The 16,995-nt window shown below is 39.0% G+C and overlaps 1 protein-coding gene across 1 annotated transcript in view; it reads right to left on the bottom strand.

The window, feature by feature from the left end:
* LOC140244214 (actin-related protein 8-like) overlaps window positions 1-16,995 on the bottom strand; it is a 71,411-nt gene that overhangs the window by 33,477 nt on the left and 20,939 nt on the right. Inside the window, exons 7-10 of the mRNA XM_072323852.1 lie at window positions 8,638-8,791; window positions 5,131-5,367; window positions 2,345-2,594; window positions 1,093-1,259 (exon numbers count right to left, since the gene is read on the bottom strand). Of these exons, the coding sequence (XP_072179953.1) occupies window positions 1,093-1,259; window positions 2,345-2,594; window positions 5,131-5,367; window positions 8,638-8,791 (808 nt within the window). The remainder of the gene's footprint in view (window positions 1-1,092; window positions 1,260-2,344; window positions 2,595-5,130; window positions 5,368-8,637; window positions 8,792-16,995) is intronic.

Consider the following 16,995-nt stretch of genomic DNA (forward strand, 5'->3'; position numbering starts at 1 on the left):
CATTCCCCTCGCGGCCGCACGCTCGTGAGATAAAATCTGTCACGCCTTAATAAACACTTCAGTTTATATTTTCAAAGCAGTTCCTGCATTTGTAGGGACATCAAGCAAAGATAAAGTAAATTCTCTGTTGGAACATTGTGCTTCCAGCACAACAACAAATATAAACTGGAGCCTTCGGGGATATAAATCTACTGACAAACATGATCAATTGGTATTTAGTCCTTCTTGTTTTTCTGGTTTTCTGGGGCTTATCTGAATATCATGGGTAAACAAGGGCAGACAGCACACATCTTAGTGATGTCACTAGCTGTTCATGAGCTTTAAAAAGCTCCTAGCTGCTTCATCATGAATGATAAAGCCTTTTCAATGTTCTCACTTATTTATGGAAAAGTTTCCTTGTCATTCACTATGTTTGTTACCTGGCACAGCAACATGCCAGTTTGAAACGTTACATCAGTTCTCCATGCCCAAATGGACGAACAACATTGAAATATTTAATTTTTCTCTTCAAAGCTGACAGTCTCATGCATTTTACAAAATTTGCATTCGTTTTTATGCTTCTTTTCATCTTCATATGTTACCCTGTATTACAAAACCACCAAGAAGTTGCCAGACATGGATTTTTTAATAAAGTTTTTTTTTTTTTTTTTTTTTTTTTAGGGTAGATTGTGAAAGGGTAGACTCCAAGCTTTGAAATGATACATAACTCAATATATATGGACTTTCCTAACTTGGAAAGAAAGTACACACTGGAAAAGTGTTTACTGAGAAAAGAGGCTTCTAAGTTTAGGTTCTATTCAAAAGTACTGAATCTCACCAAGCTGTGTTATGTGCAATGAATGGTACAAAAAACAAACAAACAAAAACAGGATGTAAACCTCCACAGCAACTATGATAAAGGATTAGATTAAGCTGAAATTTTGCACAGTCACTCTATTAGCACATTCTATTCATGATTATGAAGATAATATGCAATGACATTAAATACAGAAAGAATGCACTGCATAATGTAAAATTCCTCTATAAAATACAGTTGCTTGATTAAAAAAATAAAAAAATAAAAAAAAAAGGTCACAAAGCAAACAAACTTGCCTTTGACTTGCAGATAACCTCAACCCTGTCCACGGCCCTCCTAAAGGATGGGGGCATCTTTGTCTGTATGCGGTGCTGCAGCATCTCTGTGGCCCCCTGGAAGAGGGCCATGCCGCCCCCCACCACCAGGATGCAGTTGTACATCTTCTTCTTGGTCTCATCAGAGGCTGAAACCAAACAGCAGGAGAGATAGAGGCGATGAAAGGGAGAAGATAACATGAAAAAGAGAAGACTCCGCAAGGAACATGTCTCGTTACATAGTTACTTTAATAATGTGACACTTCAACTGTATCAACTCAATGTGTACATTACTCAGGAAACAGAAAATCTACCTGAGCCTTGACTTGAGCAGTATTAGGTAATAAAGAAGACAGTATTTACTGAAGTATATTCTCTCATTCCTTTATTTTAAAAAGCCAGCACCGACGAGTGGTGTGGACATTAGTGTCATATTGATGGAGAACAGGAGTGGGCAGTACATAGCAATGCGGCATTTTCTAAAGTTCAGTAAAATATTAGTGATGAAAGCAGATCTGTGATATTGCCCACTTAGCCAGTCAATATCAACGCAAACATTTATATGATATTGACTGGCCTTGAGGGAGATACCTGAAAATATTCTTTCAATGCGGGCAATATTTTCTGGTATCTCCCTCAAGGCCAATCAATATTATAATTACCTATCCCCTATCCCCTAGGTAAATTAGGAAAATATGTGAATACGGCTATACACTATGATATAGATCAAGCCACATATAACTTACCTGTAGCTCATCACCAACATGTCGAATAGTTGCAAAATTGTTCATCAATGTATATCATTCAACTCCAACTTCCAAGATACATATTATGTTGCTATGTAGTTACAACAGGCGAACTTCAAACCTCTGAACTATCTACACTTTGTTTTTGCTTCCGTTTCAATTTAGAAAGTTGTAATAACTGGTGGTCACTGTGCAGTTATTGAGCACAAATGGACTCATCAGTGTTTGAAGCGTAGTGCTGCTGGAAGAGGTCAACCTTGTATGAGCTGATTTATTGGCGGTCTTCTGCGGTGCATGTGTCCCAGATTTGTGAATGTCTCCTCTTTGTGATTGACCGGAATGTTTACATGTAAAGTGAATGGTGAAACCTGGAAGAAGGATGATACCCACTAGTATTGCCCGCTGACCTTGACGACCGATCAAAATACCAACTACAATTGCCCCGCAAAACTACCTCATATAAGTAATAATATTTTCTGTTGGCTCACCACAGCAGTCAATACTATACAGAATTGCTTGGTCCAGACCCAATGGCTTGTCCAGCGTCTGGGAGGTGGAGATCCTGCGTGAAATTACTGGGGGCGGAGCCTCCTCAGCTTGTACCAGCACATCGCCGTGGCACTGACCAATCAGAGGGGACACGGTGCGCTGAGTGACAGCTGTCAGTCCCACGTCAGATCCCTGCCCGACGAGATCATCTCTTATGGGTCCCCCGTTGTCTGTCTTAAGTTTTGCACCCTCAAAGGTGAAATAAGGGAGGAGGTACAGGAGATTTGACATATAAGAAGGAGATTTGTAGTATACTGTATATATACTGTACATGTACATTATATTGTATGCAAAACAGTACAAAAATCATGGAGAAGATGATTTTGATGAAGAAGAAACCTGGAATGGGAAAGAATTGCACAAGTCAAGTGACCAAGAGCAATTGAGGTGAGCAGGACCACTAGAGTTTACACTGCAAACTTGCTAGTTTGATTACAGGTACATGTACGATGTACCACGCCACAGACAAAACTCTAACTCCACAAGTGCACACACAAACAGTGCTTGCCAACATGCAGATCATCAAGAACTACTTGAGGGGAGTTGCATGTGCCTCAAAACCACCAGAGCACAATCTAATGCTTTGGAGGATTGTGGCCTTTTCCATTTTCATACACACGTGTCAAAATCAGTGCATATGAAATTACAATTAAAGACCAAAAAAAAAAAAATCATGATATTCTTGCAAGCATGAATTTTATTAAAACAGTAATATTACATTGTTTCACAGAGTTCTAACAGTATTCAGCTTATTTCCTGGCATTGTCCAATATCTGTAAATCTTGGCCTAAGTTATGTCTGTTTTATTAAGTTTGTTTTTGTTTTCAACAATTCTGCATTTTAAAGAAAACAGTAAACCTTATTTTAATCCTTCCTCAGTGCCAGTCCTATGTGTTGTTCATTCTATTCAGAGCAGTTCACCTTATTTGTACCAGGAATTATGGACAGCATGTACAACGCCACCCATGGGGTTTTCTGTGCCAAACATCATTCAAAGTACACAAAGGGTTAAATCCATGAGAAAGTGAAACTTGTTGACCTATGAGGTCATAGAAACCACATTTCTCTGGTTTAATGCCATATCTTCTTAATATTTTTGTCATTCATTATAAGTGGTTCACAGAGTAGAGTAAATGACTGTCTTTGATTATGATCAAATACTGTAAAAGGGGATATTTTTGCATGACTAATTTTTCACGCTCTGCCAGGCAAGAAGAGTTTCGCGTGTTTTTAATTCTGTGGAACCCAGAAATCAACTACTGGAACATGTGGCAAGCAAAAATATTCACGTGCTTTTATTTTCGCACTAGTTTCTGGTAGCGCGAAATGCGCGAAAATTTCAACACCGCGAAAATTTCCACTTTTACAGTAATTTGAGCCCAACATTGTTCGTATACAATGTGTACAATATCATACATGTGTTAGAAAAGGTTACAGAATATGCAAAAGCATATTCATTGTTTCCAATCTATTCAATCAATTTTTGCACTTAAGAATACGATTGAAGATCAAAGTTTCTGTTTCTCTCTTATGTCGACCAGTTTTCGTAACATTTTTTTTTTTCTGATTTTCTTCTGATTTCATGAATTTAACAAGTTTTGACTAATGCTCCAATACTAGATGATGCAATTAAATTGTTTCTCATGAGAACCTGGTATACCAGGTTCCTGTGGCTTCAACTGATATATGGGAACCTGGTATACCAGGTTCCAAAAATGTAGACACGAGTGCCTGCATTTGTGGCCTAAATTCATGTTTATTTCTGTTACGCTGCCCGGTAAAATGGCTTTGATAGAAAAAATCAATTTCTTCTATCAATATCTGTTTTCCTTCTGTATGAAAACCACATGTATCGCAGTATTATTTGCCTTTTTTCTTATGTAGTGCGTGCTTATTTTGATGTAAAACTCGTATGAAGCTGCACACAGCAATCACGGCTGAACTCAACGGAAATTCACTTTCGCCGACTCCATTCAGGTGTCTACTTTGTGTAGAACAAAAGAGTTTTTGAGCCCAACAGCTCACGCTCTATTCATACCTCGCACACGATCAATATTTTGCATTGTTTGATGGCACATGTACATTGAAGTTGACCATGCAAAGGGGGGTACATGTACCACTTTTCCACTCGGTTGCACAGGCGGATTACCAACCTGTCCGATCTCCGCCGAACAGCAAAAAGAATCTTGTTTTCTGGCAATGAAGGCCCTCGGAGAATTTTGGGAGGAACGGGTTAAGTGAATGACATGACAATTTCTGCAGAATTGCCTCACGCTTTGATGGTTTAACTCACATTCACCTAAAAGAGCAGTCTTTGCTGTAGTCGGCATGCATTTCCAAGGTACTTCCTCCGCACACCGCCTCCATAGGTTGATGAATTCTCTGATGGAAAGCTTCCTGACCTCTCTCATGTTCGCTGATGCTAGTCTTAACATGGACATGAGAGATCACAACAAACAGTTCTGTGAAGCTCTGTCCATCACAACAGCACAGCTTTTGCACAGAACACACATAAATCTCTCCACAACTGTCAAGGCCCAATGTTACACAAGGCTTGTTAGATTTCCTTGTTTGTGAAAGTGTTGACAATGCATTTTGAATACATGCATGGTATCTAATATTTTTTTTCCAATATGAGTTTATCCTTGCTGAATCCAACCGGGAACTTCCGCAGAGTTTCCTGACCTCGTACGGTACTCAATTACCTGACCTCGTACTTAATTACCTGCTGCTGCTGGCTCTGCGTCTGGAGGAGGTACAGCTCATCATTGATGTCCTCCGGGTCACCCTGGTTACGCTGCTGCGTGAAGATCATCTTCTCCTCCACCACGCCAAAGAGTTGGGGATAGAACACTGCCATCGGGGCCTGCAGGGTCTCATCCCCAAGCTTCATCTGGTAGCTCAGGGTGGGCTGATTGGGGTAGCGCACCTGGAAGTCCAGAATTTGGATGCCATCGAAATCCTAAATGGTGGATTATGAAAGATAATGACACAAACAATAAATAAATGAATAAATAAATGAACAAATAAGCAATACATCACTCAATTAATATGGATGAGTGTTAGTGCACCATGACCAGCCTTAATTACAATTATATACAATGCTAGTCTGATTCCATAATTCAGAATTCTTCCATATATTTCACAAGTTTCATGATGATATAAGTTTGCATTATGTTATGCTTCTTTTGAATAAATGGGTCAATGACATTCTGGAAAAACAGCAATTCTTAAATGGCGGAAGTGAGATTGACCAATTACAAAAGGCAATAAGAACATAGATGAATGAACATAAAATGATTAATATACCCACACCAGGAACACTTATTTGTTTTCTGAATTAAAAGAGATAATCGACAATACTGTAAAAGTGGAAATTTTCGCAGTAAAAATTTTGGCACATTTCGCACAACCAGAAGATAGCCCGAAACTAAAATCATGTGAATATTTTTATATGACATATGGTCTAGTAATTAATGTCCCGATTCCACGGAATAAAAACAAAACAAAACTAGAAATATCACTGAAGGTGATTAATACCCCCGCCCCGTGACGACAGTCTTACCCAAGGAATGATCTTTCCTTGATCTTCTGCCATTTAAATGCCGTTACCATGGCAACGCAGCTTCCGACACGTCCGAAAAATATATCTTGCACATCTTCCCACCAAGACTATTGTGTGTGCCACATTTCATATTAAGCTTTTGTCAAAAACTGAGGAAGTAGTTCAATCCACAAGATCTTTCCTTGATCTTCCGCCATTAATATGCCGTTACCATGGCAACGCAGCTTCCGACACGTCCAAAAAATATGTCTTGCACATCTTCCCACCAAGACCAATGTGTGTGCCACATTTCATGAGCTTCAGTCGAATACAGGGGAAGTAGTTCAATCCGCAAGATCTTTCCTTGATCTTCTGCCATTTATATGCCGTTACCATGGCAACGCAGCTTCCGACACGTCCAAAAAATATGTCTTCCACATCTTCCCACCAAGATCAAGGTGTGTGCCACATTTCATAAGCTTTGGTAAAAAAACTGAGAAAGTAGTTAAATCCGCAAGATCTTTCCTTGATCTTCTGCCATTAATATGCCGTTACCATGGCAACGTACTTTCGGGTACTGTCAAAAAATGCGTCTTGCACATCTACAACCAAAGGCACACATCTGTACCAAGTTTCATGGAAATTGGGCAAAAACTGAGGAAGTAGTTTACAACACAAAATTTTCCATCATTTTGGCTCATAATATGTGAGCTGTTACCATGGCAACATACTTTTTGTCACTGTCAAGAAATGTGTCATGCTGACCTATATCCTAAGACAAACATTCAATATGAATTCCATGAGAATTGGAAGAACACTGATGAAGCAGTTTTGCCATGAAGCATTTTGCCCTATATTTTACCAATAACATGCCGTTACCATGGCAACGCACTTTTTGCCACTGCGGAAATATGTGTCTTGCACATTAACATATTCAGATGAACATCTGTACCTAATTTCATAAAAATTGATCAAAAACTGTGGGAGGAGTTCGCGACGCAAGATTTGTACCCATTATTGCCCATAATATGCCATTACCATGGCAACATACTTTTGGGTACTGTCAATAAATACGTCTTGCACATCTACAACCCAAGGTACACATCTGTTCCAAGTTTTATGGGAATCGGTTGAAAACTGAGGAAGTAGTTCGCGACGCAAGATTTGCAACGGACCAACCGCCCGACCGTCCGCCGATTCCTATATACCCCCTTCAAACTTCGTTTGGCGGGGGGTATAATAAAACAAAACATGAAATTTGTCTCACACAGCTTAGTGCAAAAAATTACTCACAGGGAAAACATCCACTTTTACAGTACTTTACGCAACATGTACTTGCAAGTGGAACATTATTATTTCTCATATAGCTGACTGCTCTCAAGTAGCAAATTCTGCACCAAATATCAACAATGGAGGCAAAATATGCAAATAGCTATAGCTTACTCCTAAGATTTTTCAAATCCAAAGAGTAATTCGGCAAAACATTGTATCTACATATTGTATCATTTTGCCATACTGTACACTACTGTACATGTTTGCACAATAATAGGCTGTGCAGTTGCGCGTGGCCCTCCGAACCATGTGCAGAATGGCATTATTGTGGGGTATGTACATAATATGTACAAGTGTCATTGATCAAAACTTGAATTGTTCTGCCCTAGCAGTAGCTTGGTATTCATGCAGTAAAACAACATGTGTTTTGACTTTTTAAAATCATTTAAAGGCAAAGGCTCTACTGAAATCAATCTACATTCAAAATATTAGTGCTCCTGCTGGTCTTCCTATTAGGTGAAATATGAAATATCCATCAAATACAAAAAACAAGCTACAAGTGTTGTATATTATGTCTACAAATTTGATTAAGCAGAAGATGGGTTGCACGTAGATGTATCGTTTTGCCATCTCAAGGCTGACTTGTTTCTGACAAGCCTCACATGTTACTCAAGCTCAGTCCTCACTGTATTTTATAATTTGCATCACTTTTACTTTCTTTATGTGTCACACTTGCAGGCTGCATTGTCCTCTTTTATTTTTTTTTTTAAAGATTCCCTGCATCTCTGGAACTGGTCACAATAATGCAATGTGCATTTGCACTTTTCTCAATATATTCTGTGACTTTATAGGGCTGCATAATACACACAAGCCAGAATGATTAAACAATCTACGCTGGAGACAAGTTATTAACGAGGGTGAAAAGTTTTTTGTACGGTGTCTTTTGTTACGTAACCACATTACAGTATGGCTTTATACCCATTAAATTGTTTTGATAATCTCTCATCTCTTTGACTACATTCATGGGCCTGCACTGCCTCTTTGTCCACATAAAATGATTGCACGACAAAAAAACGGACAAGATTATCTTGATTTATGACATGTCAGTCATGTCTGTGACTTTGGACTTATCCCTTAATTTTCCACAAAGCTAGACATTCATAAAATTTCGCGAGTGGCTAAATTTGCAAACATGGAGCACGGTAATGAAATGAGAAAAGTGCATGTCGACATGGCATTCATGCCGGGATCAGAGTTCATGATTTTGCATGTTGTTGAATTCGCGAATAAATACCACCAGACTCGCAAAATTGACACAAATAAAAACTTGGCTAAAACATACAGTACATACGAGTAGACGTCATTGTGAGCTAGACAGGGGACAGACGGGGTTGTGAGACCTGATACAAGGCTCACCTGGTCGAGGTGACAAAATGTCTCCTTTAGCTCCACTAGCAGGAGGGCATCCATTGTCTTCTCCGGCTGGCACTCCCGGTAGGGGAAGCGGGCTCTTTCCAGCAGCCAGGTGAACGTCCTCGTGATGTCTTTGCCCCCGTACGTCATGCATACCCTTCAACAACAACAACAACAGCAAATAACAAATACAATCATGAAAAAGATAACAACAACAGCAACAAAAACAACAACAAAATCATCCTGGACTTTGCAAAATGAATCCTATGAAATGTTGTGGTTCAGTGGGTACGACCACAGAATGTCAACCAGGAGGGTCCCCGGCTTGATTCCCCTAGCTGTAGAGGCTGTGCCTGTAGACACATAGCCTGGCCTTCTGTCAGTCCCGCTATTGCTTGCTACACTTGTACGTACAAGCACTTATTGCTTCTTAACCTGTTTCACACGGAAACCTGGTGGCTTGTGTATCGAGTCTATAGAGATTTCAGAATTCAGTACAGAACGGGTTAAGTAGCCATAACTGAAACCCAGAACTGAAATTTCCTGCCATGTACATGTAATGTGACAACATTTGTACATCATAATACACTGTAGTTGAGTTCAAACAAAGTTCCTTACTTGTAAGCTAACTTTGATGAAAATGCTCATAGTTAAGTTTCATGTGGATGCACTCAAAATTTAGATGTGATCTCACTACATGATGATAAGAACCACAAGATATTTCAGGGTTTCTGCTCTATCCACGCGACATGTGGGTTCCCACTTCATAAGTTCTATTTAAAAGCACCATGTGAACACAAAAATCAGTGAACTTGAAAGTAAGCATGACCTCTCCGTGAACCCTGATTCCCCTTAGGTTTGGGACCAGCCTCCAGAATGTACAGTTTGTATGAGAAATAGAGTTTCCTCACATCGGGGAAATCGCAGTAGCGCTTACCCATATTATAACTGAAGTTAGCTTCACTTGAAGTTAAATACAGAACACTGTGTGAATACGGTTTATATCTAATAATATGACAAGAAAGGAATTCCAGAATTTTCTGCCATGTTATGTGATAAGCACTATACATCTTGACAATCACCAAATAATTAAAATCACTTATCTGGAATTCCTGCTTGTGCAACTTGACAAGCATACATAATAACAGACAGAAAAAAAAAAGATAAAGTAATCTGGAATCTTCTGCAATGGAATGTGACAAACATTCATATAAAGTAGTATTACTAAAGCAGAAGGGGGACAAAATTACCTAGAATTCCTGCTGTGTAATGTGATAAGCATATATATAACTCTAGTAATGAAAAAAAAAATGAATTACAAAAACAATTTTGGGCCATATCCATATAAGAGCTATTTAAAGTGGCAGCAAGGAAAACAACAACGGACATCTGGAATTTTCTGCCATGTAGTGTGACAAACATGCCTCCTTATGTATCACTCATTACATAATCTGAGCTGCACATTACATCAAGTATTATCCTCATGTTTGGCTGTTAAAAAAAAAAAAAAATACAAATCAACTTACTATCTATATTTAGTCAGCATTACAAATTGATTTCAAACAAAGTTCCAACTGGTGTAGCAAAAGCAGCCCCTTCTTGTCTGCAAACTCTGATGTGAGGCTTAAAAATAGAGATTCACTAATGTTTTAGATAACAAGGCGGACTGCCGATTATGGCATCACCAGCTCAGGACACGTGCAATGCATCCGACAGAAGGAGCTTCTTGCGCCAACAAGCCTGACGGTCCAGGCATCATTCTTATCTTCCAGAGACGTGTACAGCTGTAAACAACATTGTAGGGCTGCTTTCCCGCCTGTTATTCTGCGTCCAGACATTGCGTAATAAGCACGCCCTGGCACATCAAACATTTTTTTTTTTTTCTGAGAATTTGTGAACGAGGGACTAACGCAATTTTGAAAATTATTGACAATGAAACATACTTCAGACCACTGCTAAAACATTTTGATGATAAACCATCTTAAATGTACCCCAATTGAGCTGTGATTGATTGTACAAAAGCTGTAAATTTCTACCTGTACCAAGATACAGGTAGAATGATGACCCAGATAGATATAATACTGAACAAATAAACCTCCAGTAGTGGTAAAAAAAAGAAAAAAGAATAATTTTACATCATGTTCTTCTAAAGGAGGGGATTCTCAACTTTAAGAATGTATACAACAAATCCAAATATTTATGTTCCTATCATTAAACCCAACCCCCAAAATGATGGAGTTCATTTTCACTTTTCTGGCTTTATGCAAAAAGCATGTGACTTCTCCTGTCAGAAAGTAAGAGGTATGATACTAGCCTCAACATACACAACTGAATGTCCGTAACAAGTCGAGGGAATGAGTATTTTTCACTATGATGAAATTTTGTGGAATTATCTTTTATTTTCTATGCACCTTTTTGGATACATTAACCCACAAATGGTAGCAGTCTTCTCATCCCGTGATGGCTACATCAAAACTTCAAAAAGTCAAAATTTTTCACAGGATTGCCCAATTTTCCTCAAGAGGAAAAAAAAAATGATAGATTTTTTTTTTCTGCTCCTGCCATTCACATGCATGCTGGGATGCAAATTATGGCACTAATTATCAAATTATTACAATAATTCCAAAATTCTTGGGATCACGATGCTGATCACACTTCTTTTATGTCCACACAGGCAGATGCAAGTCTTGAGAATTGTATCCCACTTTGGCCTGAATTCACGAAGGTGGTACAAATGAAACCATGGTTTAAACCATGGACAAAAACCATGGAGCGCCAAGTATCGCATGGAATATTCCGTTACAAAATCAGTCATTTCGTCGATGAAATTATTATTTTGTAACGAAATGACAACATTTTGTATCTAAATGAACATTTCGTTCACGAAATGATAATTTCGTAAACGAAACCGTCATTTTTTTCGACGAAATGACCAATTTTGTAACGAAATATTCCATGTGACACTTGGCGCTCCATGGTTTTTGTCCATGGTTTAAACCATGGTTTCATTTGTACCACCTTCGTGAATTCGGGCCTTTGTGTTTAGTGTGAATCGCACTAACATTATTCTGTTGGTGGTGGTAGTAATGGCAGACATTATGTAAGCGTCAACAAATAATCGTCAAATTGCTAAGAAAGATAGTGGTTTCGAATCCGATCATAAAAGGCACAAATGCACTGGGGAATTTTTCTGCGCATCTGCATAGAAAACTGACAGCTGTTTGAATGATTACAGCCAGTTGGAACTCCATCCCTTGAACCTCCTTGTATCAACTTCATGAATGTTAAGTTCACTGAGCAGAATTGCGATATACAATTTCCGCAAAGAACTACAAGGAATTCTCCTTGGCGATCCTAAGTTGGGATGAGGCTAGTTGTCTAAAAATAGTCAGAGGCATTCATGCTACAGAAATAAATCCACAAAAAGCAAGCACAACAATTCCACCTCTTAAACCTCCTTGGGTCAACTTTATGAAGGTCAAGTTCACTGAGCAGAATTGCAATACAGTTTCCGCAAAGAACTTACAAGGAATTCTCCTTGGTGACTCTATGTTGGGATGAGGCTAGTCATCTAAAAATAGTCAGAGGCATTCAAGCTACAGAAATAAAGCCACAAAAAGCAAGCCCCCCGGTCTGAGCATAGCCAAAAAAGCCCGGCCCCTTTAGGGTTAAGAGGTGGATTTGTTGTGCTTGCTTTTTGTGGCTCATGTTTGGCTGTTTGGCTGTTGTGGCTCATGTTTGGCTGTTAAAAAAATAAAACAAATACAAATCAACTTACTATCTATATTTAGTCAGCATTACAAATTGATTTCAAACAAAGTTCCAACTGGTGTAGCAAAAGCAGCCCCTTCTTGTCTGCAAACTCTGATGTGAAGCTTAAAAATAGAGATTCACTAATGTTTTAGATAACAAGGCGGACTGCCGATTATGGCATCACCAGCTCAGGACACGTGCAATGCATCCGACAGAAGGAGCTTCTTGCGCCAACAAGCCTGACGGTCCAGGCATCATTCTTATCTTCCAGAGACGTGTACAGCTGTAAACAACATTGTAGGGCTGCTTTCCCGCCTGTTATTCTGCGTCCAGACATTGCGTAATAAGCACGCCCTGGCACATCAAACATTTTTTTTTTTTTTCTGAGAATTTGTGAACGAGGGACTAACGCAATTTTGAAAATTATTGACAATGAAACATACTTCAGACCACTGCTAAAACATTTTGATGATAAACCATCTTAAATGTACCCCAATTGAGCTGTGATTGATTGTACAAAAGCTGTAAATTTCTACCTGTACCAAGATACAGGTAGAATGATGACCCAGATAGATATAATACTGAACAAATAAACCTCCAGTAGTGGTAAAAAAAAAAAAAAAAAAGAATAATTTTACATCATGTTCTTCTAAAGGAGGGGATTCTCAACTTTAAGAATGTATACAACAAATCCAAATTTTTATGTTCCTATCATTAAACCAAACCCCCAAAATGATGGAGTTCATTTTCACTTTTCTGGCTTTATGCAAAAAGCATGTGACTTCTCCTGTCAGAAAGCAAGAGGTATGATACTAGCCTCAACATACACAACTGAATGTCCGTAACAAGTCGAGGGAATGAGTATTTTTCACTATGATGAAATTTTGTGGAATTATCTTTTATTTTCTATGCACCTTTTTGGATACATTAACCCACAAATGGTAGCAGTCTTCTCATCCCGTGATGGCTACATCAAAACTTCAAAAAGTCAAAATTTTTCACAGGATTGCCCAATTTTCCTCAAGAGGAAAAAAAAAATGATAGATTTTTTTTTTCTGCTCCTGCCATTCACATGCATGCTGGGATGCAAATTATGGCACTAATTATCAAATTATTACAATAATTCCAAAATTCTTGGGATCACGATGCTGATCACACTTCTTTTATGTCCACACAGGCAGATGCAAGTCTTGAGAATTGTATCCCACTTTGGCCTGAATTCACGAAGGTGGTACAAATGAAACCATGGTTTAAACCATGGACAAAAACCATGGAGCGCCAAGTATCGCATGGAATATTCCGTTACAAAATCAGTCCTTTCGTCGATGAAATTATTATTTTCTAACGAAATGACAACATTTTGTATCTAAATGAACATTTCGTTCACGAAATGATAATTTCGTAAAGGAAACCGTCATTTTTTTCGACGAAATGACCAACGTGTACAGCTGTAAACAACATTGTAGGGCTGCTTTCCCGCCTGTTATTCTGCGTCCAGACATTGCGTAATAAGCACGCCCTGGCACATCAAACATTTTTTTTTTTTTTCTGAGAATTTGTGAACGAGGGACTAACGCAATTTTGAAAATTATTGACAATGAAACATACTTCAGACCACTGCTAAAACATTTTGATGATAAACCATCTTAAATGTACCCCAATTGAGCTGTGATTGATTGTACAAAAGCTGTAAATTTCTACCTGTACCAAGATACAGGTAGAATGATGACCCAGATAGATATAATACTGAACAAATAAACCTCCAGTAGTGGTAAAAAAAAAAAAAAGAATAATTTTACATCATGTTCTTCTAAAGGAGGGGATTCTCAACTTTAAGAATGTATACAACAAATCCAAATTTTTATGTTCCTATCATTAAACCAAACCCCCAAAATGATGGAGTTCATTTTCACTTTTCTGGCTTTATGCAAAAAGCATGTGACTTCTCCTGTCAGAAAGCAAGAGGTATGATACTAGCCTCAACATACACAACTGAATGTCCGTAACAAGTCGAGGGAATGAGTATTTTTCACTATGATGAAATTTTCTAATTTTAATTTAAATCTGTTTTAGCATATTCAACAATTGTACATCACAAAAACTTCCAAAACTCATTTCAATTCTTATATATTTTATTGTTTTCAGAATTTCTTATGTATTTCTTTGTTTTTCAACTTTTGTTTTTTCTTTGTTTTTTCATTGGAAATTGTCACTGACCACTTTTCTACCATAATTAGCACAAAATTAATCAATGAAAGTGATTAATTGTAAAAATAATCAGGTTTTTATGCCTTTCATGACAGAGCACTGTTTTCCATAGGAAATGTACACAAAATCACAAAATTGTGCCTGTTTTGGAGCGACATTCCGTTACAAAAATGGGCGTGGCTTCGCAAAAGTATGCGCGGACGTTGCGAATTTGGTCTCAAAAGTTGCGCGAGACTTGAACAAAGAAAGTCAAGAAGCCTCGCGATGAGGCCTTCTCGCGTTACAGATTCCCCCCCCCCCCCTCCCACCCGGCCCTTTTAGGGTTAAACCTCCTTGTGTCAACTTTATGACTGTCAAGTTCACTGAGCATAATTGCGATTTACAGTTTCCGCAAAGACCTTACTAGGAATTTTCCTCAGCGACCCCAAGCTGGGATGAGGCTAGTCATCTAAAAATAGAGGCAGGGCCGGTGAAGCGTTTACAAAAGTGTGTGTGTGTTGGGGGGGGGGGGGGAGCCTACTTCCGGGGTTCATGAGCTAACAAGCAAAAAAAACCAAAAAAACAAAAACAAAAAAACAAGGCAAGTGCCAAATTGTGTCTCGCCCATTCGCGTACAAGGAATTAATATTTTTTATAACTCCCAGAAGTTAATTGACCTGCTTATGACCTTTGACCTTGTGGTGACCTTCAACACCCCAAGGTACATTTACCATCCAGGTTTGGTCACAAACGGACAAAGGGATCAAAAGTAGTGAGCCATAATCGAAACGTGCCATAAAACCATAACATTGGGCCCTAAAAATTTGTTTACCCCTTTCTGTGACCTTTGACCATGTGATGACCTTTAACTCCCCAAGGGACATCTACCATCCAAGTTTGGTCACAAACAGACATAGGGATCAAAAGTTATGAGCCACAATCAAAATGCGCCCTAAAAGCATAACATTGAATCCTAAAAGTTTGTTGACCCCTGTCTGTGACCTTTGACCTTGTGACGACCTTCACCTCCCCAAGGGACATCTTCCATCCAAGTTTGGTCACAAACGGACAAAGGGATCAAAAGTTATGAGCCATAAACGAAATGCGCCCTAAAAACTTAACATTGGGCCCTAAAAGTTCGTTGACCCGTCTGTGACCTTTGACCTTGTGGTTACCTTCAACTTCCCAAGAGATATCTACCATCACCCAAGTTTGATTGCCATTGTAGCAACATGTGCTGAGTTACGTGTGACAAGAGAGTCTTGCAAGTAAACTTTAACGTATGACCTCAAATGACCTTTGACCTTATCATGTGACCTCTTACGGCACCATAACATGAAGGTACCCCCAGTGCATCCATCACCCAAGTTTGATTGCCATTATAGCAACATGTGTCGAGTTACGTGTGATAAGAGAGTCTTGAAAGTAAACTTTAACGTATGACCTCAAATGACCTTTGACCTTATCCTGTGACCTCCACGGCACCATAACATGAAGGTACCCCCAGTGCATCTATGACCCAAGTTAGGTTGTAATCCAAGCAACTTATGTGAAGTTATTTGTCAAAAGAGAGTCTTGCAGGTAAACTTTAACATAGAAAAGAGAGTCTTGCACATACTCTTTAATATATGACCTCAAATGACCTTTGACATCATCACATGACCTCCGACAACACCATAACATGAAGATACCCCTAGTGCTTCTATCACCCAAGTTTGGCTGCCATTGCTGTAACAGTTGCCAAGTTATGCATCATAAGAGAGTCTTGCAGGTAAACTTTAACATTTGTGACGGACGACGGACGGACGACGGACGGACGACGGACGGACGACGGACGGACGACGGACAGACGACATTTGGATCCCCTATGTCACATGGTATGCCTCCACCATAATGCATGATTCTCCTAATAGGTCTATAGTAAATGTGCACAATGTGTGATGACAGTTTCATATAATTCGCAAAATATTGAAATATGTTTGTTTGTAACAAATGTGTTGAATGCTCACCTTCCTTGACCTTGTAGGTTTAACTCGATGAATGGGAGAGCATGTATAGGCATAACTTCACCCACTCATACACATACATGCCAAGTTTCATTAGGATACCGTACCTAAGGTTTTTAGTTACGCTGTCCATAAAATTGATTACGGACAGATGGACGGACAACCCGAAAACACAATGCCTCTGGCACCACTTCGTGGCAGAGGCATAAAAAAAAAGAAAAAAAAAAAGGTCTTCAGCTCACCTTTCTCCTTCCACTTCCGGGTTTCTTCAGCTGACAAGCAAAGAAAGAAAGAAAAAAAAAAGCTCTTCAGCACAAAAACATAACCTTCCTGTGCTCACACTTCAAGGTCTCTATCTATTCCTTTCTAGTGTCACTTGCGCACTTCCGGGGTAAAAAAAGTGGGGGGCCCAAAG

This window comes from Diadema setosum, chromosome 2 (genome assembly GCF_964275005.1).
Source record: "Diadema setosum chromosome 2, eeDiaSeto1, whole genome shotgun sequence".
NCBI classification, from domain to species: domain Eukaryota; kingdom Metazoa; phylum Echinodermata; class Echinoidea; order Diadematoida; family Diadematidae; genus Diadema; species Diadema setosum.